This window comes from Schistocerca cancellata, chromosome 5, assembly GCF_023864275.1.
Source record: "Schistocerca cancellata isolate TAMUIC-IGC-003103 chromosome 5, iqSchCanc2.1, whole genome shotgun sequence".
Classification (NCBI taxonomy): Eukaryota; Metazoa; Arthropoda; class Insecta; order Orthoptera; family Acrididae; genus Schistocerca; species Schistocerca cancellata.
Window position 1 is genome coordinate 308,953,930 of NC_064630.1, and position 25,407 is coordinate 308,979,336.

Consider the following 25,407-nt stretch of genomic DNA (forward strand, 5'->3'; position numbering starts at 1 on the left):
AGATCCCCAAAGCGGGTGGTGGGCATTGAAGTCCCCAACCAGCAAATGGGGGGTGGAAGCTGACCAAGAAGATGAAGGAGATCAGCTCGTGCCATTGGTGTGGACGATGGAATGTATACAGTACAAAGAGAGAACGTGTAACCGGAAAGGGAAAGACGGACGGCGACAGCTTGGAAGGAAGTGTTTAAGGGGATTGGGTGATAATGGAGAGTATCATGGAGAAGAATCATGAGTCCTCCATGGGCTGGAGAGCCGTCAACAGAGGGGAGATCATATCGGACAGACTGAAAATGAGGGAGAACAAAGCGGTCATGGGGACGCAGCTTTGTTTCCTGAAGACAGAAGATGACTGGCGAGTAGGATCGTAAGAGGATCGACAATTCATCCCTATTGGCTCGAATGCCGCGGATATTCCAGTGGATGATGGACATGGGGTGAACAGAAAATGGAGGAATGTGACCAAAGTTGCTGTCATCTCAGACTGCTCGGAGCTAGCGACCGACAGCATGGAATGGCATTCAGCCGAAGGCAGAAGATCCTGATCCATAGGTTGGTCAGGAGCAGCTCCTGCCACCAGCGATCGGCCGGTTGACCGGCCACCAGCAGTGCGCCTTGGCGACACAGAAGACGGCCGAGGGCGATTTCCGCCAGGTGGTGCTGTAGATGGGACACGCCTTGGCGGAGAAGGAGAGGAACTGGGTTTCTTTGTAGCCTTCTTGGAAGTATGATGTTTAGATGAAGGAGGAACCGATGGTTGTGAAGTTGCGGTACGTAAAAAGTCTTCACGAGTATGCTCTTTTTTCGAAGACTTGGCGTCTGACTTTTGAGCTCGAGATTTAGCAGAACCCGACGAAGGGTGAGCCATAGAGTGGGCAGGCGAAAGTGGTGAGGTTGAACGGGCGATCTTGGCGCTGGCCGATCGGACGACCGTGGTACTAAAGGTGAGGTCGCAAGTCTGCGTGGCCGCCTCCTTTGTTGGCCGAGGAGAAGCCAGGACAGTGCTGTATTTTCCTGTCTGAGGCACGGTGGGCTGTCGACTGGCGAGTAATTTTCGAGCAGCAAAGGTCGACACCTTTTCCTTCACTCTTATTTCCTGGATGACCTTTTCGTCCTTAAAAACGGGGCAATCTCGAGAGGAACCAGCGTGGTCACCAATACAGTTGATGCAGCGAGGGGATGGAGGTGGACAAGCACCCTCATGGGCATCCTTGCCACACGTAACACATTTGGCCGGATTAGAACAGGACTGGCTGGTGTGATTGAACCGCTGACATCGATAGCAACGCGTAGGGTTGGGGACGTAAGGGCGAACGGAAATTATCTCATAGCCTGCTTTGATTTTCGATGGGAGTTGAACTTTGTCAAATGTCAAGAAGACAGTGCAGGTTGGAATGATGTTCGTGTCAACCCGTTTCATAACTCTATGAACAGCCGTTACGCCCTGGTCAGACAGGTAGTGCTGAATTTCTTCGTTAGACAATCCATCGAGGGAGCGTGTGTAAACGACTCCACGCGAGGAATTTAAGGTACGGTGCGGTTCCACCCGGACAGGGAAGGTGTGGAGCAGAGAAGTACGCAGCAATTTTTGTGCCTGGAGGGCACTGTATGTTTCCAACAACAGGGTGCCATTCCGTAATCTGGAACAAGACTTTACAGGACCTGCAATTGCGTCGACACCTTTCTGAATAATGAAAGGGTTGACCGTGGAGAAGTCGTGACCTTCGTCAGACCGAGAAACAACAAGGAACTGTGGCAACGATGGAAGAACCGTCTGTGGCTGAGACTCAGTATACTTAAGTTTGTGAGCAGACATAGTGGAAGGTGAGGAAACCATTGCGGAAGAATCCCCCATGATTACCGGCGTCTCCGATGGCGCGCTCCTCCCTTGTGGGGGCCCTCTCTGAGGGCACTCCCGCCTTAGGTGATTGTTCACACCTCAGGTCACACCTCCCGACAAACGGACGGAGGGACCAATCGGCACTTGCGGAAGGTATCAGCTCGGGTAATCACCCCTCCCTGGGCCTGGCCGTTACCAGGGGGTACGTACGTGTCCTACCTGTCTACCCGGGGCGGGGAATTACGCGTTACCCCGTCACCGGCTACGCACAAAGGGCGTGGGTCGGCCTTCAGACACGCACAGGGAGGAAGAAAGAGAAAGGGAAAGGAAAGAAGAGAGGTCTCAAACGCCGCAGCGGAGAAAAGGGTAAAGAGAAGAGGTAAGGAAAGGAGAAGGACAATTAAAGGAAGAAGATAGAAAAGCAAGGAAGGCGAAGAATGCAGTATATTTACGAACGTCCGTCTCCGGACGTAGGCACAAACCATACTCCCAGATGGGGAGAAAAGGAAGGAAAGAGCCAGAGGTGAGGGGAGGAGGGGCGAAGAGAGGGATGGGGAAGGGTGCGGAAAGGGAAGGTATGCAGCCCGGAAAGGAAGGAAGGCTGGCCACATTAGCTCGGGGTCCCATGCTCGCTAAGCACGTATCCACAAGAGAGTTGCGGACCCCCTGGGGGGAGAGACTACGGATTGAGGAGTGCATTAGTCAGTCTCTACTTTCTTGGGAGTTCTTGATTTGACTGTCTACTGATTGCTTCTTCATTTCTAGCATCCGGTTGTCCATTGGATGTGAATCCTGAAGAACGTGTGGAAGGTGAGAGGGGAAGGCAGAGGTGACGTGAAACCGTTACTTGCGAATAAACCATCTTCATACAGCTATGAAGATTTTTGAAGTACCATTTTTTAAGCCAACTGCTGTAGCTGCCGAAGTAGCTTCTGGTTGGTGTGCAGCTAATTTAGGATCCCAAGACGAAGTTACGATACAATTGTTTAGCTGTGAGCCCCATTTTTAAATTATGTGTAGCCCCATTTCTTTCTCATAAATGAAAGTCTATGTTTTGCAAGTCAATCAGAAAACATCCGAAGATGTGGGATTCAGTTAGCTGAATGTGCTCCTCCAGTTCGACAGCACGATGCACAGATAGGTCCGTACCAATTCCTCATTTCTTAAAACATATACAATGAACATCTTTTTACAATGTACCTATACAATATATAAAGGAAGTGGTGGTCTATTTGTAAGACAACGGCTTGGTTTTCAAACTTAGTTTTTATTGAACAGAGACTAGGGTGATTTGATATGTTTCTACGCTACATTTTGACCAATTACATAGTGTTGTATGCTATATAATTTATAGACTTTACATAGTTGTAAGAGTTATGATGCTGAATTTCACGAACAAATATTTACTTCCTCATAGCACAAAAACTTAACCACTCCACGTCTGAACCTTCACGGTCTGTCAGATCAGTCCGTACAACAGATATAGTTTAATACGAATTCCGTCCAACAGGTGGATTCACTGTGCAGATAGTTTTTATTTGTGTTAGTGGGTACAGTTTAAAAGGTAGTACGATATACAAGACTGACATACTTGTGATTTTGTTGGTTCTGCTAGTAAGTAAGAATAAACTCTTCAACCTAACAGATTAATATTTGCCTTTATCTTAGTTTTTCTCATGACTAGGGACCAGATTATACGCACTTGCATGGTGCGTATCCATTTGCATTGTTCGCTCCTTTTCACCGGTTACTGCATACTTTAACTAAAAACTAGTGACAATGCATATTTTCGCTCTATGTTTACAGTATTTTAAAAATTTAGACGGGCAGTCTGTAGCTCGATCTAGTTTAGTTGTCTCACAGATTGACCTGGAACTACGTGCACTCGCTATTATAGAGGCCAGTGCTTAGCAAAATTACAGAACTGGAACAGAAATAGGCAGAATCAATGCTCCTGCGCCCGCGCCCCTGTTAATACTCTCCTCTGCCACACCGTACGCGTCGGCAACAAATTAAACTACGGAAGCTTTTAGTCGCACGTCCAGTGTTTCAATTTAGTTTTCTATTTATTTGTACACAGTTTACGACGAGTGGTGTGCAACGAGTTGTGCGCCATGCCTCCCGAAGAAAGAAACCGTTTCGTGGATTGCTGACTATCCTGGAATATTTACATAGGACGAAAATGTTTTATGTTGAGTTTGCGAGAAAAAAGTTTCGTCCAAAGAAGTTTCAAACAGACCAGTATGTCAAGACAACTCTGGATATCGCAGAAATGCAGAAGAAAGGACCACGACAACTTCTGGCAACAGCAAGCTGCAGTAGCAGGGATTTGTCCTAAGTTAACCAAAAAATTTGGTTTAACATGAATCTATGTTAAACATTCATTGCAAGCAATATTCCTCTTCACAAACTTACGAACCCTATCGTCAAAGGCATCCTGCGCAAATATTGCTTAAAATATACCAGTTTAATCAACATTGCGTAAAAATTACACACCGATAATTTACGTGAATGTTTTGGAAGAAATACACAATGAACTCAATGACATTATCTGGATTTTAGATGACGAAACTACAGACACCTGTGGTCGTTACATTGCAAATTTAATTGTTGTTGCTTTAAAAGAAGAGCCTCCTTCCTATTTTGCGGCCTGCAAAGAACTTTAAAAAGTAAATCATCCTACGGACGCCAGATTTGTGACAGGGTAGAAGAAAAATATTTCCAGAATCTGCTGCAGATGAAAGGGTGTTTGCGTTAATTTCAGATGCTACTCCCTATATAGTGAAAGCAGGAAAAGCCCTCCGAGTATTTTATCTAAATTAGGTTCATGTGACGTGCTTTGCTCATGGAGTACATCGCCTAGATGAAGTACGTTCCACGTCTGTGAATGTAAACTGATTTCATCCACAAAAAGTGTTTCTGAAGGCTCCTCCTCGCGTCAAGACCTACAAAGAAAGCTACCAAATGTGCCTTTACCTCCCGAACCAGTGGTAACTGAGTATGTGGGCCGAAGGAGTGTTTTACAATGAACATTTAGAGGTCATTATAGGGGTAGTAAACGACTTTGATAGCGCATAGGCTTTGGCAGTTGGCCAGTGCAAGGAAGCTTTTAATGATTCCTGTCTTAGAGACATTGCTGTGATTAGCACTCATTTTTCCCATATACCTGCAAGTAATGAAAAGCTTTACACTCAAGGTTTGGCGTTGAATGAAACTATTCAGTTAACGAATAAAATTATTCTAGTGAACTCCTCATTGGCGGAGGTATTCGCAAGAAAAACGTTTGAAAACATTTTAAACAATAACCCAGGATTTTAACCTTTGTGCCAAATTGACAGTTTTATTAATGTGACAGGTGAACTTTTACCAGAAACAGTAAGTGCCAACATAGCACTCACATTCAAATACTGCCCAGTCACCTCAGTTTATGTAGGATGGTTCTTTTCTACTTATAAAAGAGTTTTGAGTGATCGGAGACAATCTTACTACCGAACATTTGGAAAGGAACTTGATCGTTTATGTTTACAAGAACAGAAAAATGTAAAAAAATTGTATATGATGCTTTGGTTCAGTAGTATTAAAAATTATGATTTTCAAAAATTCATGATTGTATGTTTTTAAATAAAATATTACGGAGTTTTTGAGCGTGCCCTCTGCGTGCGATACATCGAAAAGTTGGACCCTGCACATATGGATTGTTTCGCGGAGACACTCTCGCATCGCATCCTCTTTACACCCAATATCAGAGGAGGAACAATTCTTGAAACACTGTATACGTCCCCATCATGCAAAGTTTTAGAAAATCCCAGAAAGGCCCCCTTCGTAACCTCTACCAGAAAGTATTCGAAAAATGATATCACCCTTCTAAATGTACCGATTTTTAATATGGCCGGCTATCTTCCTCGTAATTGATATGCACAGGTTCGACTTCGAAATATAATGCACGCAGTAACTACCAAACTTTTTTATTTTTGATCTTGCACATTTCGACACTTCATGCATTTTCAAGCATCTTTCATGCATATTTGCATGCATATTTTAAGGCTTTCATGATGCGCATAATCCGGTCTCTACTCATAACATTGACGAACAATAAAAAAAGGGCAGTGGAAACATGTTCAAGTTGAAAGGGTTTAAAAACTATTTTCCGAAAGTCTTCATTCAGACGAAAGTATGGTTTTTCTACGGACGTTAGTTAATGAATTACTGACACGTCAAAATTTAGTTTAGCCCAAAAGTAAATGTTACATGACATTATCAAACACGTTTTTTACTACGTAAATCACCAGAAACTGAGTTAATTCTGCATTACATGAAGACCATAAAATAAAAAGGAGTTTCTCTCCTGTTTTATGTGATTCAGTTAATTACACCCTGCCATTAAGAATAGCTGTCAACATCACAGGTTACTTCTATGGGACATTGTGACTTTGCTAACAATCTACAATGTCTAAAGTCAATTCGAAACATCTCGCTAAAAGTAAACCTACGCAACATCGTTAAAGATGTATCAAATTATTTTCCTTACTTTTTCATTTCAGTACTAAGCAACATATTGCTACACAAACAAAAACACAAAAATATTAACTTGTTACTCACCCTGGGTCGTTGATCACCTCTCTTATGTTCTGCAACAGCGACTGTTTCGATATTTCGTGAAAGCGGAGCAGACGGGCGACGCCCCTCCTCACACACATCATTACGTTAGAAGGCTGATCGCCCCACAGCGGAATGCCTATCATAGGTAGCCCATTGTAAATGGCTTCTATCGTTCCCATCAGACCTCCGTGAGAAATGTACAGTCGCATTTTGGGATGACCTGTGAAAAAATACGACATTTACTTTAAAGGGTGAAACCTCCGATGTTTTGTCTCATTACATAACTATGGAAGGAACAGTGTCGTGACTATACACCAGTTCACAATGTGAGATTAATGCAGAACATTTGTAAAGTTTGTGCGTTTGAGTAGGGTAACCATTAAAGGAAATGGTACAGCTGGAAGCAATGAGCTACCTATTGGTTAGGTGATCGATGTATCATAGCCAACCCAATTCTTTAAATGCGGAATGTGAGAAACTCTCATTTATGATATCAGTTCGTTTACAACTTTTTAACGTAAATTTATACAAAGTAAAATCTCATTTGGCTTTTGGGATTGTGCCGATAAACTTACTACTGAACATATAACTTTTGTGTGGGAAAAGTTGAAACTTAAGGCTTTAAAGAGGTTTAGAAGAGAAAGTACTTGGCAGTGTTTGGTCATTTACCATTTAATTATATTAAATTAGAACTGTGTGCCAGATGTGAGACCTTAATTTCTCTATGCGTATACAATGTTCAGATAACTTAGGGGAATGCAGCCGGGTGAAACCATCGACAACCGCCGATATTTCGACAGGAGCACACCATATAATTTTCAAGGCAAAACTGCAGCAAGGAAGCTCTGTGCAAGGGACTGAAAACCTCGGTTTTCCCAGAAACTCCTAAAAGATAGTCCACTGAAAACTCTAGCGCCATCACAAACCGAAGATGACCGACGTAAAAGATAATCGATAGTGAAATTAACAATCAACGGGCGAGGTAGCATAAACTCTGTTCCTCTGACAAGTGAGAGCATGAGTCCATTCATAACTCAGACAAAAATCACCATCTCTATTTATTGCGTTGCTTGCTAATTTCATTTTAACAGCTTCCTTAACAACACTGTCCCAATAGCTAGTAGTGCATGTCAGAATCTCCGTGTTGTTTGCACAGGACGACTTGTGTCAAGAAAATGTTCTGCAATGGCGGATTTAGTTGGCTGTTTTAAGCATGTGTGCTGCTTATTCTCAGCACACCGGATCTCCACAACCCTGATGTACCAATGTATGACATGCCACAACTGCAAGCAATACGGTACACACATTTACGAAAACTGAAAGGACCCTAATCTTAAATGGTGGTCGAAAAACACACTTAACGTTATATTTCCACGAAATACGACCAGTCCTGTCCGAAATAGTTTCCATTAATCATTCTAACCAAAGGCGACTTCGATATGGGATAACTCAGCTGACAAACTCCTAGGGTACGAGATACTATGGGCCTTGTGAACCAAGGTACGGAGAGTACCCCTTCATGTTGAGCTGGATGGTGACAACTGTCAGCCTGCAGACGCTAATCAGTGTGAGTAGGCTTCCCATAACAGGATGTAGCAACGTACCACCCGCGTTCCTCCTGACCAACACGTCAAGGAAGGGTAGACAGTCTTCCTTTTCCACATTCATCGTGAAAGGAATATTCGGGTCGATTGAATTCACGTGTTCTTGAAAGTAGTTCAAATTCACACTGCCTTAAGGTCAAACAACGAACAAAATCGTCTCCCTATTGGAAAAAAAACATGCATGTTTCGAAGGCGTCGACTGCAAGGCACGTTCTTCGAAATTTCCATGAACAAATTGGCAATAGTATTTGAGAACCTGCTTCCCATACCAACTCCATCTGTCTGCTCGCAATGTCACTGAATAAAACGTGGAAGTCAACTTGTCGAAATGGGTTCTTTAGGTCAGCACCTAACCTCAGTCAACCGTAACTAATCAGACACACGAGAAAGGCCACATCAAAACTTACTAGGGTATCAGTCATTCAAACTAATTCCCTCTAACCGACGTACGCGTTGTTGCAGTTCCTCCTTGAAAATACACTCCTGGAAATTGAAATAAGAACACCGTGAATTCATTGTCCCAGGAAGGGGAAACTTTATTGACACATTCCTGGGGTCAGATACATCACATGATCACACTGACAGAACCACAGGCACATAGACACAGGCAACAGAGCATGCACAATGTCGGCACTAGTACAGTGTATATCCACCTTTCGCAGCAATGCAGGCTGCTATTCTCCCATGGAGACGATCGTAGAGATGCTGGATGTAGTCCTGTGGAACGGCATGCCATGCCATTTCCACCTGGCGCCTCAGTTGGACCAGCGTTCGTGCTGGACGTGCAGACCGCGTGAGACGACGCTTCATCCAGTCCCAAACATGCTCAATGGGGGACAGATCCGGAGATCTTGCTGGCCAGGGTAGTTGACTTACACCTTCTAGAGCACGTTGGGGTGGCACGGGATACATGCGGACGTGCATTGTCCTGTTGGAACAGCAAGTTCCCTTGCCGGTCTAGGAATGGTAGAACGATGGGTTCGATGACGGTTTGGATGTACCGTGCACTATTCAGTGTCCCCTCGACGATCACCAGTGGTGTACAGCCAGTGTAGGAGATCGCTCCCCACACCATGATGCCGGGTGTTGGCCCTGTGTGCCTCGGTCGTATGCAGTCCTGATTGTGGCGCTCACCTGCACGGCGCCAAACACGCATACGACCATCATTGGCACCAAGGCAGAAGCGACTCTCATCGCTGAAGACGACACGTCTCCATTCGTCCCTCCATTCACGCCTGTCGCGACACCACTGGAGGCGGGCTGCACGATGTTGGGGCGTGAGCGGAAGACGGCCTAACGGTGTGCGGGACCGTAGCCCAGCTTCATGGAGACGGTTGCGAATGGTCCTCGCCGATACCCCAGGAGCAACAGTGTCCCTAATTTGCTGGGAAGTGGCGGTGCGGTCCCCTACGGCACTGCGTAGGATCCTACGGTCTTGGCGTGCATCCGTGCGTCGCTGCGGTCCGGTCCCAGGTCGACGGGCACGTGCACCTTCCGCCGACCACTGGCGACAACATCGATGTACTGTGGAGACCTCACGCCCCACGTGTTGAGCAATTCGGCGGTACGTCCACCCGGCCTCCCGCATGCCCACTATACGCCCTCGCTCAAAGTCCGTCAACTGCACATACGGTTCACGTCCACGCTGTCGCGGCATGCTACCAGTGTTAAAGACTGCGATGGAGCTCCGTATGCCACGGCAAACTGGCTGACACTGACGGCGGCGGTGCACAAATGCTGCGCAGCTAGCGCCATTCGACGGCCAACACCGCGGTTCCTGGTGTGTCCGCTGTGCCGTGCGTGTGATCATTGCTGGTACAGCCCTCTCGCAGTGTCCGGAGCAAGTATGGTGGGTCTGACACACCGGTGTCAATGTGTTCTTTTTTCCATTTCCAGGAGTGTAGCAGGGTGTGCTCCCGTTTAAATATTGGGGTTGTTCGACGTCGTCACCCGGCTGCATTCTCGTAAGTTATTTGAACTTTGTGTCAGATATTTGATTTCCAGGGCTTGAAATAGATTAGCGCAAGAATCCTCAAATGTGGTGGCAAAGAAGAGCTGTAGATCAGGTGGGTGGATATTATAACTAAAGAGGTACTGTATCTAATTTAGAGGAAAGAGCTTTGCCAGAACCAGGAATCGTTAATTTTGTAATGGAGGTAAGTGTGTAGGTTGGTCGGCTCTGTTGCGCGGAAGACTCCATCTCCTGTAAGTTGGTATCCACATAGATAAACTTCTTCCAGTTAGGATGACACCTGCTTGGAAAGCTTTCTCTGCTGCTTTTCAGGCACTACATCCTGTAAGTTAGCTATCTTTCGTGATGAGTAACGTTCCGTCTTTGATTACGCGTCATTCACTGTACACAGTAACACACATCACCATGTACACGTCACAAGCTGTCTGATGCAACGGACAACCGACACAGGGGTAGTGGTGTGCGTGCGGCACAGGTTAATGCGCCGATGCGATGCATGCGGTCATCACATGAAATACGTGTTATGCGCTAAGCTGTGTACAGTACGTCTGTCTGGTGGTCAGGAATGTGGTCTGTGTATCACCCACTGCCTGTTCCAGTGTACAATAGATACCCGAACTCTATGCGAGTGTGTGGAAGAACTGAATGCACCGTTGCAATACATGCATTGAGACTGGTGGTCATCGCTTGAACAATTACTATGAGCTGTGTTGTTATGCAGTTCTCGCTTTCTATATCTATAACACAAACATGTATTTCCGACCATCGGTACCCTATCTCAATATAATCGGTTGTGGACACAAAAGCTTTGAATACCCTGTAGAACTGGAAAGTAGACCACTTGCACTGAGTGCTTCAGAAAGTAACTCACGGTGCCCTTCACCTTCACAGTGAGCTAAGTATCACGGTATTGTGGACGTCATGGAATTAGGCATCCTCACCGTACCAATAATCAAACGCAAAATATAAAAGCATTGTTTGTTATACCTTAACGTACAGTGAATATTTAAATATACTCAACTTCATTTGAATCTACAGTCGTAAATGGGGGTGGGTTGGGGGGGGGGTCAATCGCATGGCAACTGTTTCCTCTCTAACCCCTTCCCCATCCTAAAACTCCGTCTGTCCAAAGAATCTGAAGCCTTTAGCGTAGCTAAGACACTTAAGAGCGCAGAATTTTAGTGGGCGCACTGCTGGCGCACGCTCAGGCATTTAGTGACTGACTTACAGTCTTATTCTTACGGGTTATTTACAAGGTACCATGCGTGTTTAAGGAATTTCCTGTATGCTATTTACCTTCACCCACTGTGATACGTCGCATGTTGATAGCTGTAAGGTGTAAGAGGTGTGCTACTACTTGTGGCTACAGTCAAGTTCAGAGCGAAAGCGGAACCACCCATGTTACAAACTCATATTCTGAATCCCTGTAAGTTAACAGATTTCTTGTCCCTAGCATTTTGTCCATCCATTCCAACGTTAGGTTCGAATAATACCGTGTCCAGCAGCGCCGCAGTAGTTGTTTAATGTCTAGTGCTAGAAACATAATAAGGCAGTTTCTGATTATACAAGGGCTCTATCAACGAATTCTGACTAGGAATACAAAGCTATCAGCAAGTGCAGCTTCGAGCGAGGAAGAAACCTTTGTGCTAGATGGCGAACTTTAAGGACTATGTCTTATCTATTTCATGTACTGTAGATTGTGGTAAGTCGTATGGACTCGATTGTTGAGTTCACGAATTTAAAAATACCTCGCCAATGTAAGAAACGTGACTGCACTATTTGCTTACTTAGTATGTCATACTGGGGCAGCCACTTGCGCACCATCATATTGGGTGGCTTTCCTGGCAACTCATCGTCCTCCCACTTCCATAGTACGCGTTGAGGTAGTTCTGCAAACGCTTCCACTATGGCCTTCCGTTTCTCTGCTGGCAAATCCGTTGCTGATATTGTCGAACCGAGTGTGAATAGAATTACTCCATGTTCTGCTCCATTCATGAACTCCTGGATGTCCTGCGAATAAACAAACATTCTATGAGAAATTTTAGTGGTGAAAGCTTCTGAAAAAATACAATTCCAGATTGTTATTGCTAAAGTGTTCTCAATCGCAAATATTCTGTTTCAGATACCACTGTACTGAGGACTGAACAATATTTAACAGCTTTCATTACTTCACATGTGTCTAATCCACACACTGCTCATCCACTTTATACCCAGAGCAATTTGTTGGTCATTTGTGGAGTGACAACTTGTCCACAACAATTTCAAGTTTTCATACAGTGTAATGCACGGCTCTGTAGTGTTTCTCAATAATCCTGATGGCATGTTAGAATTAGCTACTTTAACCAAAACATCTCACCAACATACTAATGCGGTTTTAACTGACGTAACCTCGAAATAGTATTATTAAACAAACAATGTAGAATAAGTCAGGTCAACAGCTTATGAAAAACTCGTGCTCTGTACAAAAATAAATCATCTTATTCACTCATTTTATTTGAAACCCACACTCAGTCTTTCACCACCTTATTACAACTAATTAATTACATTATTTCATTGAAAAGATCTGTAGATATTCACACTGCAACATATAAGAAGTGCTGCATGTTAACTGTATGGCAGAATACTGTCCACTTTGCGTGTTTACTAAAAACTCATTTCTATGTTAAGCCACTTGAAATATGAGTGAAGTTATGAATATTTCACTTTCATTGTGAGCATGAGCTAAAGTGGGTGCTTTGCATATAATCCATTTTTTCTACATTAAAATATGCAGCTCATTTCAAGCATTTCAAGTTTAAAGAAAAATTCGACGTTAGCTGCATTTAGTTCCCAACGATGTATGACGTAACATGAACCTACCGAAAACTCATTGACTCCTAATTTTCACTGCTAACTGTTCTAATTTCGCATAGTAGCGCACTTAATGCCGAAATATCATAGCTATGACCATTAAAGCAACGATAGGCAGGTCATTATGAAGCTGAAGAATGAGGCTATGAGATGTGAGTAGCAGTTTAAGACTGAGTAACGCTGCAGAGCAGCCGTCAATGCACTCCACCGTTCCATGAATTTAGCGACACAGGCGTGGTTGCTGGAATGTAACAAAAGAAGTGCACGTTTCACAAAGGGATCGTGTCTACTCGTCATGACCTATTCTGTAGTGATGGTATATGCAGGACTTTGCCAGAATTGAAAGTGGCAGAACTGAGAGCACCAGCTACCCTAGCATATAAAGAAATGTAGCATTTATGGCGTGTCTCAGGCGAGATTTGAGCCATTTTGTTAGTCTCGCTCCCACGTGGCGAGTGGCGGAGCGCAAGCAGTAAAAAAACGGTAATTCGAGGGTCGTGAGATTGAGTCCAAGGTGGAAAATATTTTCCATTTTTACGTTACTTACTATGCAATAAACTGGAATAACGCTCAATATGTTTTATTAATATGTTCATAGCACACGAGTGATTTTCAGATAACGTGTCACGGCGTGAAATTTTGATCCTCGCAGAGTGGCAAAATAGTGACAACTTTGGGGAAGCAATGGACGGATGACAGTAACGATGCGGTGAGCTTAAACTGCATGTGGCCACGGCATGTGTACACTGCATTGTGCGGATGACTGTACGACTTCTCCACAGTGCCGACAAGTCGCTACAGCACATAAGGGATTTGTTCCCGTGTCTCGGTCCGATTCCATCTGCTAGAGGCCGGACTGCCGACTTGAAAATGATTGTCTATGTCCATTGTTCCGAAATCATGAACGTCCCTACTACAATGTACAAGTATTCGCCATAGTTTGCGCGAGGAGTGGCGAACTGACGTGTATATGGGTTATGCCAGCATCAACCTCGTCAGGAGTGACTGACTACATGTTAGTGCTACAGCATACGGCAATTTGCATTATTGAGCGGCATTGCGAACAAATGACAAGCTATATCAGGGAGGTTGCTGAGAACTAGACGTAGTCCCTGGTTAAGGCAACTCCTTATGTGCTATTTCTATAGGTCTCTGTTGGGCCAGTTGCAAAGAATTAAGGTTTTCTTCGAAGACGAAGAAGAACGGACGGACATGTGCTTCCCTGACTGGAGCGTCTCACACATTAACGTCATTGAGTTAGTACTAATATTTGAAGCTATAGAGTACTACGATTTCCATAAATTGGACTAATTAGAAGAAACAGTCGAAAAATTCAATGAATTATTCTGTAATGTTAATAGAAAGTTTCACACGGAGGTAAACATAGCGCTAAATGTTCCTTCGCCCAGGACAATCACGTCCACTAGTGTACACTCGCGCACGATTGTTAAGTTTGTGCTGCAGCCTCACAGGAATTTTCACAAAAGCGTCTCGTTTTCTGTTTTTCTTCACAGCTAATACACTTGACACAAATTCCGACAAACTCACTTGTTTGGTAGTTACTGTATCGCTAGAGACGCATTTTTTTCCTAATCAGGTCACCACGGGATTAAACACAATGTTTCTGCCTACTTTTGACCGGTTTTCCGCTCTTACGTTTCACAACACAACCAATTTCAGTTTCACAGCACATACGAAAGACAATACTACACGAGCACGACCAACGGGACAAAGAAATCTACTGTCCAGTGAGAACTGAAACAAGAACTTCGGAACTTAAACATTTAATGCTGTGATTGGCGGAAAAACTTAAGACTTTCGATGCTTTAGCATGTAAATCTTGCTAGAATAGTGGGTTTCAATCTGGAAGTAATTACCTCCTGAGGAGCAAATTAAAATTTCTGAGGGGTAAAAACAAAGAGTTCGATCAATATTTAGTGACCACTATCACAAATCAGTTTGATGTCCACTACTGAATGAAACCCTCGTCTACATATTTCCATGCAATGCTATATTCAGCGGCACTAATCAGTGTCGCTCCTGCATATCATCTTATGCCACGTGCCTGTATTCCATTAGTTTATCTTCCCAGTCTTATTTTTCTTGAAATCCACAGAAGAACTTCCTTTGGTGACCAAACACCCGTCTTACTGAGTACTATCCACTCCACTACTTTTCTCGTCTCTCTGATACACTGAGGTGACAAGTGTCATGAGAAACCTTTTGTCCTGCCAAGTGCAGCAGCTGAACGTGCCGTGGACTCAAGCCGTTGGAAGTGTCCTGCAGAAATACTGAGTAATGCTGCCTCTGTAGCTGTCCATAATTGCGAAAGTGTTGCCCGAGCTGTGTTTTGAACACAAACTGGCCTCTCGATTATGTCCTATTGATGTTCCATGGGATTGATTTGGGTGAATGAATTATACGCTCGATTTGTTCCGAATGTTCTTCAAACTAGTCGCGAACACCTGTGGCTGAGAGACATGGCACATAGAAATCCATAAAAATTCTCTGTCTGGGAATATGAAGTCCGTGATTAGCTATAAATGGTCTCCAAGTAGCCGAAAATAACCATTTCCAGTCAGTGATCGGTTTAGTTTGACCAGAAGACGCAATCCATTCTGTGTAAACGAAGTCTACACCAAACTGGAGTCACCACCAAGTTGCATAGAGCCTTGTTGGCAACTTGGGTCCATGGCTTCGTGTAGTGTGCGCCACACTAACCCTGCCATCAACTATTATCAACTGAAATCTGGACTCATCTGACCAGTTCTTTGTTTTCCCGTCGTCTAGGGTCAAACCGATGAGGTCACGAGACAAGGAGAGGCGCTGCAGGTGACGTGCCATTAGGAAAGGCACTCTAGTCGATCGTCTGCAGCCATAGCCCATTTACGCTGAATTTCGCCGCACTTACCTACTGGATAACTTCTTCGCACTTCCCACACGTTTCTGCGATTGTTTCACCCAGTGATGCTTATCTGTTAGCACTGACTACGCAAACGGCGCTTCTCTCGGTCGGCAAGAGAGGGCCGTGAACCACTACATTGTTCAAGGTGATAGGTAATGCCTGAAATTTAGTATTCTCGGCTCACTGTTGCACTGTGGATCTCCAAATACTAAATTCCCCTAAGATGTACGAAGTGGAATGTCCGATGCGACTACCTCTTAGTACCATTCCACGTTCAAAGTCTGCTAATTCCGGTCGTGCTGCCATAACAGCGTCAAACGTTTTTAAATGAATCACCTGAGTACAGATGACAGCTCCGCCAATGCATTGCCCCTATATACCCTGCCGAGTGCTAATACCGCCCCTTCTGGCACCCACCCACTACATCTGGTGTCAGAATAGCGGACGACGTCTGTCCAGTACGACGTTCGAGCCCACCGCCTGCAGTACAGTCACAAGATGATGTGAGTGCTATCAAAATTGTTCTTTTGAGTGTTGGACGTTTTGTTTCTTTTTGTTTGTGTTTTGAGTATGAATTGTTGAAAGCCACACTGTAAATGTTTTGCGTAGACATACTATTTTGTTGTTGTCAGAGTGTTAGTGTATTTGAGGCAGTAATATTTTTCGTGACATTTGATTACTTTTGTATTGGTTTATGACACTAAGTATGACGATACGGAGGTGTAAGTCAGATTATTCTTGTACTTAATCCCGAAACAAAATGACTAACTGGAAACGAAAGCAACACAATGGCAGAGTCAAGGACGCAAGGTACGTCGGAACCAGAAGCGGTACGGATTTTGTTGGAAAAAGTACCACAATTGACAGCAGACACTGCACAGTTGAGAATGAATTAACATTTAGAAGTGAGCGGGAAACCGCATCTGTCAGTCGTCGTTGCCTAGGGTGCAGGAGACTGATCCAGCCGTCGCAACTTTGATTATTCCGTTTCTGCCAAGGCACCTAAGGATGTGCGTTCGTTTGTGGAGGACAGACTTCAGAGGTGATGAATGGTTGGTCTGATGAGCAGTTGTTACATATAGCCAAGATTAAATTAACGGGTGAAACGAAAACATAAGTAAGGTGTTCCGAGGCCTTAAGGAAGGCAGGACAGTTTAAGCAGTTAAAGGAAGGGCTTTGGCAAAGGTACAAGAAACAGAATAGCGCTCGGTACTTTAGAGAGGTTAAGTACAATGACAAAGAGACAGGGGGGAGACGGTCGAGAAATTTGCGGAGAGGATAAGGGAAATTAATGAGTGTACTTACGAGGTGGATCAGAGCGATGAAGCTAATAGTGTTCTGTTGCAGGAGGCCGAGCAAAGGGCACTTTATGTATTTTTGAGAGGGTTACCGGCGCATATGTCACGGAACGTGCGTGAAGGGACTCCGAACGATTTGGATTCGGCCATTCAGCTGGCAATTCAATGTGAGGAAATAGACGTGACAACTGGGGTACGCGAGAGGCAAACAGTACTTGCAGCGGGTATAAAATGTTGTAAGTGTGGTCGTACGGGACACATTCAGAGGCAATACACCCAGTTACCGAGGAATAGAGGAAGGGGTGGAAATCAGCAGCGTGAAGGATGGAGAAGTGGAGATACGAGAGGTGGACAAGCGTTAAACGGCAGAGTGGGCCCAAGACCCACCTAAGGGCGCTCCCATAGTCCAACATAGGATACCAACAGGGAATGAAGCACCTTTTTACCGTAAACCATAAAAGATACCGAGGCATTTGCAGGTGATTGTGGAGGATTTCATTGATCAGCAGCTTGCGGACGGTATTATAGAGCATAGTAATAGTTGCTGGGGAGCAGGCATTGTCGTTGTGCTAAAAAAATATACATATGCAACTAAGAAATACAGGTTCTGTTGTGGCTACCAATACCTCAATAATAAGACAGCAACCGACGCATACCCCATTCTAAACATATCGGAGACTTTGGAGCACTTAGGACAGTGCCAGTACTTTTCTACGATGGATTTGACAAGTGGTTATCATCATTTAGAGGTGACTCCAGAGGATTATTCAAAACCTGCCTTCTCTACACCTGGAGGCCATTACCACTACATTAGAATGCCATTAGGTTTAAAAAACGCTCCAGAAACGTTTCAGAGGTTGCTAGACAGTGTCTTGAGTGGTTTGAAACCATGGCAGTGTCTGGTCTATTTGGATGACAGTGTTTTCAGGTAGTATGGAGCAACATAGACACCGGTTAAGGGAAGTTTTTATGAGGTTAAGAACAGCTTGTTTGACGTGTCATTTTGTATTAGAAGAAGTAAAATATTTGGGTCATTATCAGTAAGGACGGTTTGCGAACAGATCCGAGGTTGGTACAGGCTGTAAGGGATTTTCGGGAACCGAAAACGGTTAAGGAAGTGCGATCATTCATCGGATTTTGAAATTTCTATCTAAAGTTCGTGAAGGGTTTTGCTGATTTAGCACAGCCGTTGACGCGATTGTTAGGGAAGGGAGTGAAATTTGAGTGCACAGAAGAGTGTCAAAAAGCGTTTGACAAGCTGAAAGAAGTGTTAACAACGAGTCCATTTCTCGTGTTTCCAGATTATGAAAAGGAGTTTATACTAGCATGCGATGCATCGAATCTAGCGTTAGGGTGTGTTCTTAGTCAGGAAATTGATGGAAAAGAACATCCTGTAGCCTATGCGTCTAGGCAGTTGAATGCAGCAGAGAAGAATTACTCAACAGAGAGGGAGATGCTTAGCGTAATCTATAGAATCACATATTTAAAATGTTATTTATATGGGAGGAGATTTCGGGTAGTGACAGATCATGCTGCATTGAAGTAGTAGTTGTGGTTGAATGATCCGTCCACAAGACTCGCTAGATGGGTTTTGAGGCTTAGTGAATTCGACTACGAGGTGGTGCACTAGCCTGGGAAGAAGCACGGTTATGCGGATACACTAAGTAGGAAGGTGGCAAAAGTAGAAGTCATAGGTTATGACTTAGCAGTATGGCAAAAATTACAGGACGCGGACAACGACTGTAAATTGTATCGGACACAACCACAGTTTAATGTGTACGACAGTCTTCTGTGCAAAGGAAGTTGGGGGGTGAGATTTTAAAGGAAGCACATGATCACGTGTTATCCGGCCACGGAGTGTGTAGAGCGACGAATAGGAGAGTGGCGGAGAGGTATTGGTGGAGAGGTAGGAAAGTAGCTGTGGATCTGTAAAGAATTGTATACCATGTGCGCAAAGAGCAGATTTGAGCCGGAAACAGATACAGCTACAACGATTGATGGAAGCGGAATCTTCATTCTCTATGCTGGGGATCGATGTCTTGGGACCTTTCAGGTGAACACCATCGGGGAACATTCGTTCTGACAATAATAGACCATTTTTCGAGGTAAGTGGAGATGGTGGCTATGCCAAATCAACAAGCACCAATGCTCGCGCAAGCGTTAGTAAACAACTGGATTTTGAAGTTTGGTGTACCGGAGACAATAATTATTGAATTATTGACCAAGGGACCAACTTCACGTCGGATTTAATGAAGGAACTGTGTGAATTGTTGAATGTAAAGAAGTTGAGGACGAGAGCGCTGCATCCACAGGCCAAGGGAAGGAAAGAATGAGTTCACAGAACAATAGGGAAGATGCAGAGTTTCTATGTGGGCTCTCACCACCATCAGTGGGACGAATGTTTGACGCATATTGTGTGCTCATACAATGCGGAAGTCCTTAGGAATGTCGGTTTGTCTCCATGTGAGGTAGTATACGGGCGAAAAATGATTTAGTGAAGCTACAGAAAGGAGGGCTCTGTACGTCAATTCACAAGGAAATTCGGGATGTCTGGAAATGGTTACAAAAGGCGAATACAAAGGCTTTGGAGAGGCAGGAAGACGCAGTAAAGCGGAAAGGAAGTTTACCACAGTATAATGTGGGACAATGGGTAATGCTGTCCAGCCCTTATACACAAAAAGGGAAAACGAAGAAGTTCCTCACGAGGTATCAAGGACCATACAAAGTTGTTGAAACCACATCCCCCGTTAATGTTAAGCTTCAGCTGTCAACGTGAACAACGATAGTACACATTGGGATGTTACGGCCATTTAAGGGTTGCCCGGATGTGATTCCAGGCGTGTCACAGGAAGGAAAGAGGGAAGGAAAAAGGGTAAAGAGAGGGTGAAGAGAGGTGCTAAGCACAGAGAAAACCAAGAAGATAGAGTGCAGCATGAAGTACTGCTTTGAGAACCAGAAAGCAGTAGAGTATTTGTAGTTTTTGTTTTCTTGTTATGTATCATTGGTTGTGCATATATTGATTAGGCATTGTATTTTGTATGTGTTTTCGAGTATTGTGAGCCTGCTAGGGGCAGCAGTCCTTTTAAAGAGGGAGGAAGGGCGATGGTGATCCCTGTCCTGAGGTCACTGAAAAGGAAGTGTAGTGTTTGACGTATGTGGAGTCTTGGAGGAGAAATCGAAGGCAGTTCTGGAGAAATAAATGCGTCGGAGTAAATTTTGCGGCAAAGGTGTAATAAATATGTGTTGAACGATGTCACAGCTGTACGATTTCCTGTTTAAATATTTATTTATCGACAGTGCCAGGTCAGGACAGTTATTTATTGCACCAGTTCATATAATGTAAATTTAAGGATGAAAGTATTCACAAAATCGATGTTGACTTTGAATCAAAATTGGTGAATGTTGGAGGAAAATCTGAAGCTACAAATATGGGACACGTGCACAGTGCAGTTATTTTTAGCCTGGGGGAAAGAAATAGAATGTCCAAGGGACATCGCGGAGCCAAAATTGAGCTCGCAACGGGTCGGGATGCATCGGATCTTCTCCACCTACGAGAATTTGGTAGTAGTAGCAAGTTGTTTTGAGCAAGGAGTGTTTACGGAAGCTAAACGTGTAGAGCTCGAAGGAAGCGGAATTTTAATCAATGGAACCAAGTGTAACATAACAGGACCAACCTTCCACCTGTCAGCGTCAGCTTCAGGAGTCTCACAACTGAATGTTACGCAGCCACAGCTGTACTGGCCAGAAGCAACTTTAGAGTTTTTGCCAAGGCAGAATCTGACCTTGTTAAACCAAACTCTGGAGCCAAGTCTGTTGAGATCCGTAAACCAGTTCATTTTAGAGCAAGAGGGGCGCATATCAGCCGAACAGCTTCAACATGTCGCACAGTAGAGGGAAATGCAATGGCAAATAACGAACATTTTGTGCATCTCTGTGCCAAGTGTCATTGCAGCCTTGGCTTTGTTATGTGTTTTCTTTCTGATCAGGTGGAAAGCCATTTCCCAGAGGGATCTGGGACTAGTCAAAGTCCCTTAAGATTGGATACCGAGGGCGCAGGTATGGGGTTGAACGAGCGTCAGCTTTTCCCCTGTCATATCATGTGCTTAGGAGCACTAGACCACACCTAAGTTTTCTAATAATAAGTATGTCGTAAGTGCCAATCCAAACAAGTTGGAGAGTTAGTTAAAGGATGACCCGGGGCCCGGTCTTTCCGAAGAGGAGAATAATGTAGTGGCACCGCCGTTTAGGATAGTGAAAGTTAGTTTTGTGTGATATTTGGAGCACGAGTTACAGCCAGGTGCGGGCCGGATTGCAGTAAGTTACGCATACCAGCAGTTGTGAAGGCAAACAGAGGCCACAGGCGTGTAGAACCGCCGGGGAGGACGCACACAGCAATTTCCATGGTGCAAGTCACAGGTAGAAGAGGGCCACTGGCCAACCCAAGTGTTACGCATACGTGGCGCAAAGCGGCGCGCTTGGCGAAACAGAGGTGCACAGCCGAATTCTAACGAAATTGATTCAAGTGTGGCAGCTCCCCTGGACGACGGGGCGTGTCACACCGCCGGGCTACACTCGGCAACAGATGGGGCGCCAGCGTCTGAGTCCACGGTGCGTCGTTGGTTCGACCCTCTGAGGCCGACTTGAGGTCTGCAGCCAACCAGGGCAGGCCACTCTTCAGCTCGCTACTGCGAGCAGTCCTCGCAACTTCCGGCAGATGCTGGAGACTTTCCGAGACGTGGGCCGCAGATTCGGACGCCGGATCGCGGGCGGTCATTGCTGCTGCATTCTCAGTTACGCCAGCGAGGAAGAAGCAGCAGCAGGGCTGGCCTACGGCTCCCGGTGGAGCAGGGCGGAAACAACGAGGATGGTGGCCACTGAGTCGGCTGCTGGTGCAGCCACCCTGACAACATCGGAACTCAGCAGGCCGGCCAGGGTAGTCACGAGACAGCACTGGCTGATGGGGTGCTTCCTCAGCATTGCAGGGACCTATGGAAGACCAAGGTGAACGGAGCACTGTAGTGGAAGCAAATAAATCATTTGGAAACTTCTCGCCGAGTTTTAATACGGTACCTCCTGCACCCACCCACTACGATGGGTGCATATCTTATCCCAAGACTTCTCACCAGTGTCGTTGCATCTCCCATTCCAATCTGTTTCCTAACCCAGTTGTATCATTTACTACTGAAACAGCACCTCACTTTTTGACACTGAGTTATTCATATTTTCTTGATTCTAGAGGGAATACCTACAGTTTTATGTAGAAAGAAGACGTCTACTATATAAGCATGACCTAAAAGATGTAAAATTTCAGTTTAGTCCAGAAACAACCCACCTCCCGGAGAGCTGTTGTTCCTGCTATAAATGTGTGAATGTTGGTCATGTGGTCCGCCACTAACATCCTTTGAATGTTGACGGCAGAATGGCGTCTGATACTAAGAAAACGTTTGTTTGAAGTTAAAAAAAGGCGAAGGATTTTTTTGGTTGGGTTTAAGGGCGCTCAACTACTGAGGTCATTAGCGCCCAGTCACAGTTGTTAGAGCACATGGAATCTAGTAAAGCTCAAGGGGAAGGGAGGGACACCAGAAAGTCCTGACAAAGATGTAGATAAAATAAGTAAAAAAGTTAGATGTCTTTGGACAAGCCAGTCAAAGACATAAAACGCAGAACACGAGCAGCTGCTCGAGCGTGATCAGCTAAAATATCCGGTAAAGTGGATGGCAGGGACAGGACAACACGAGATTGACTGAAGCGGGGACACGACAATAAAACATGGCGCACTGTTAATGCTTGACCACAAGGGCACTGCGGGGCTGGGTCACCGGAGAGCAGCTAGCGGTGGCTAAACCGGCAATGCCCAACCCGCAACCTGGTCAGAAGGACCTCTTCTCGACGAGATGGTCGGGAGGAGGTTGTCCAAGCAGTTGGGAGGAGGTTGTCCAAGCAGTTGGGAGGAGGTTTACTGCCCTGAGCTTGTTTCCTTGGAGGGATGACCAAGCATCCCACCACAACGACACAAGCCTCTTACAAACAACCCCACGAACGTCAGATGACGGGACACAATGGGAGGCTGGACGAGGCAGGAGGACTGCAGCCTTGGCTGCAGCATCTGCAGCCTCATTCCCAGGCACTCCTACATGTCCGGGAACCCACAGATAGCTGACAGGAGAACCATTATCAGCGAAAGAATGGAGGGACTGCTGGATCCGTTGCACCAAGGGATGGACCGGATAGGGAGCTCCAAGGCTCTGAAGAGCACTGAGTGAGTCAGAGCAGAGTACATACGATGAATGGCGGTGGCGGCAGGCATACTGAATGGCCTGACAGAGAGCAAAAAGCTCGGCCGTAAAGCTGGAACATTGGTCGAGGAGCCGGTATTTAAAGGTGGCAGCCCCGACGACAAAGGCACAGACGACACCATCGTCGTTTTGGAGCCCTAAACTTTAGATCAGTTAAAAAGGAATCAATAAAAATGGGCAGGCGACCGCGTAGGCCCCACCTGTGCATAGTGCGGAGGATACCTCCTCTCCAACAGGTATCATAAGCCTTCTTTAAATCGAAGAACACGACTACCGTTTGGCGCCTTCGCAAAAAGTTGTTCATGATGAATGTCGACAAGGTCACAAGGTGGTCAACAGCGGATCGGCGGCGACGAAAGCCGCATTGGACATTGGTAAGTAGCTGTCGAGATTCAAGAATCCAGATTAACCGAGCATTAACCATGCGCTCCATCACCTTACAGACACAGCTTGTAAGAGAAATGGGGCGGTAACTAGAAGGAAGGTGTCTATCCTTTCCGGGTTTGGGTATAGGAACAACGACGGCGTCACGCCAACGCACGGTGACCTGACCTTCGGTCCAGACGCGATTGTAGGTATGAAGAAGGAAGCTTTTGCCCGCCGGAGAAAGGTGTGCCCGCATCTGAACGTGAATGACATCTGGCCCCAGAGCAGAGGACCAGGACAGTGCAAGCGCGTGTTCGAGTTCCCGCACAGTAAAGGGGGCATTATAAGTTCCCAGATTCAGCGAGTGGAAGGAAGGTCGCCGACCCTCTTCTGCCTCTTTCCTGGGAAGGAAGGCAGGGTGGTAATGGGCGGAGCTTGAAACCTCCGCGAAAAACCGGCTGAAGGCGTTGGAGACAGCCACAGGATCAACAAGGAACTCATTACCTCAAGTCAGGCCAGATACCGAGGAGTGGGCCTTAATGCCCGACAGCCGGCGCAGGCTACCCCAGACGACAGAAAAGGGAGTAAAACTGTTAAAGGAGCTGGTGAAAGAGGCCCAACAAGCTTTTTTGCTGTCTTTGTTGACTCTACGGCAATGCGCTTGGAGTCGTTTGTATCCAATACAATTCGCCAACGTAGGATGGCGGCGAAAGGTGCGTAAAGCACGTTATCGAGCATGGATAGCGTCTCTACAAGCCTCATTCCACCAGGGGATGGAAACGCGACGTGAAGAAGAGGTAGTACGAGGACTGGAACGTTCGTCAGCATTGATGATAACAGCCGTGAGGTATTCGACCTGACTGTCACAACTGAGAAAATCGTGGTCCGGAAAGGTCGCCAGGGAGAAGTAAAGTCCCCAGTCAGCTTTCGGTATGTTCCATCTCTAAGGACGTGGGGATGGGTTGTGGTGCAGGAGACGAACGACACAGGGGAAGTGGTCGCTCGAATAGGTGTCAGAAAGGACATACCACTCGAACCGACAGCCAAGAGTGGTAGAACAGATCGAGAGGTCCAAGTGGGAGTAGGTATGAGTAGAGTCCGAGAGGAAAGTCGGGGCGCCAGTATTGAGACAGACAAGATTGAGATGGTTGAAGACATCCGTCAAGAGTGAGCCTCTTTGACAGGATGCAGGAGAGCCCCAAAGGGGATGATAGGCATTGAAGTCGCCAAACAATAAAAACGGCGGAGGAAGCTGAACAATCAGGTGCATCACGTCAGCCCGACTAACTGCGGATGACGATGGAGTGTAGATGGTACAAACTGAAAAAGTAAAAGCAGAAAGAGGAATATGGACAGCTATTGCTTGGAGTAATATGGACAGCTATTGCTTGGAGTAATATGGACAGCTATTGCTTTGAGTGGGGTGGTCAATGGGATGGGATGATATACATCGTCCCGAACGAGCAACATGACCCCACCATGAGCTGGGATACCGTCCACAGGGGTGAGGTCATACCGCCTGGAGGTATAGTGGGTAAAGGCAATACGGTCAGTCGGGCGCAACTTGGTTTCCTGGAGACCAAGGACGGGTGGACAGTGCAGGCGGAGGAGCAGTGTAATTCCTCCCGATTAGATCGAATACCTCTTATGTTCCAATGTAACAAGGCCATCGCTAGTCAA

The 25,407-nt window shown here is 45.6% G+C and overlaps 1 protein-coding gene across 1 annotated transcript in view; it reads right to left on the reverse strand.

Annotated features, from left to right (window-relative positions):
• The window catches only part of LOC126188145 (UDP-glycosyltransferase UGT5-like), a 116,794-nt gene that overhangs the window by 36,827 nt on the left and 54,560 nt on the right, over window positions 1-25,407 (reverse strand). The window contains exons 4-5 of the mRNA XM_049929646.1: window positions 11,800-12,022; window positions 6,437-6,656 (exon numbers count right to left, since the gene is read on the reverse strand). Of these exons, the coding sequence (XP_049785603.1) occupies window positions 6,437-6,656; window positions 11,800-12,022 (443 nt within the window). The remainder of the gene's footprint in view (window positions 1-6,436; window positions 6,657-11,799; window positions 12,023-25,407) is intronic.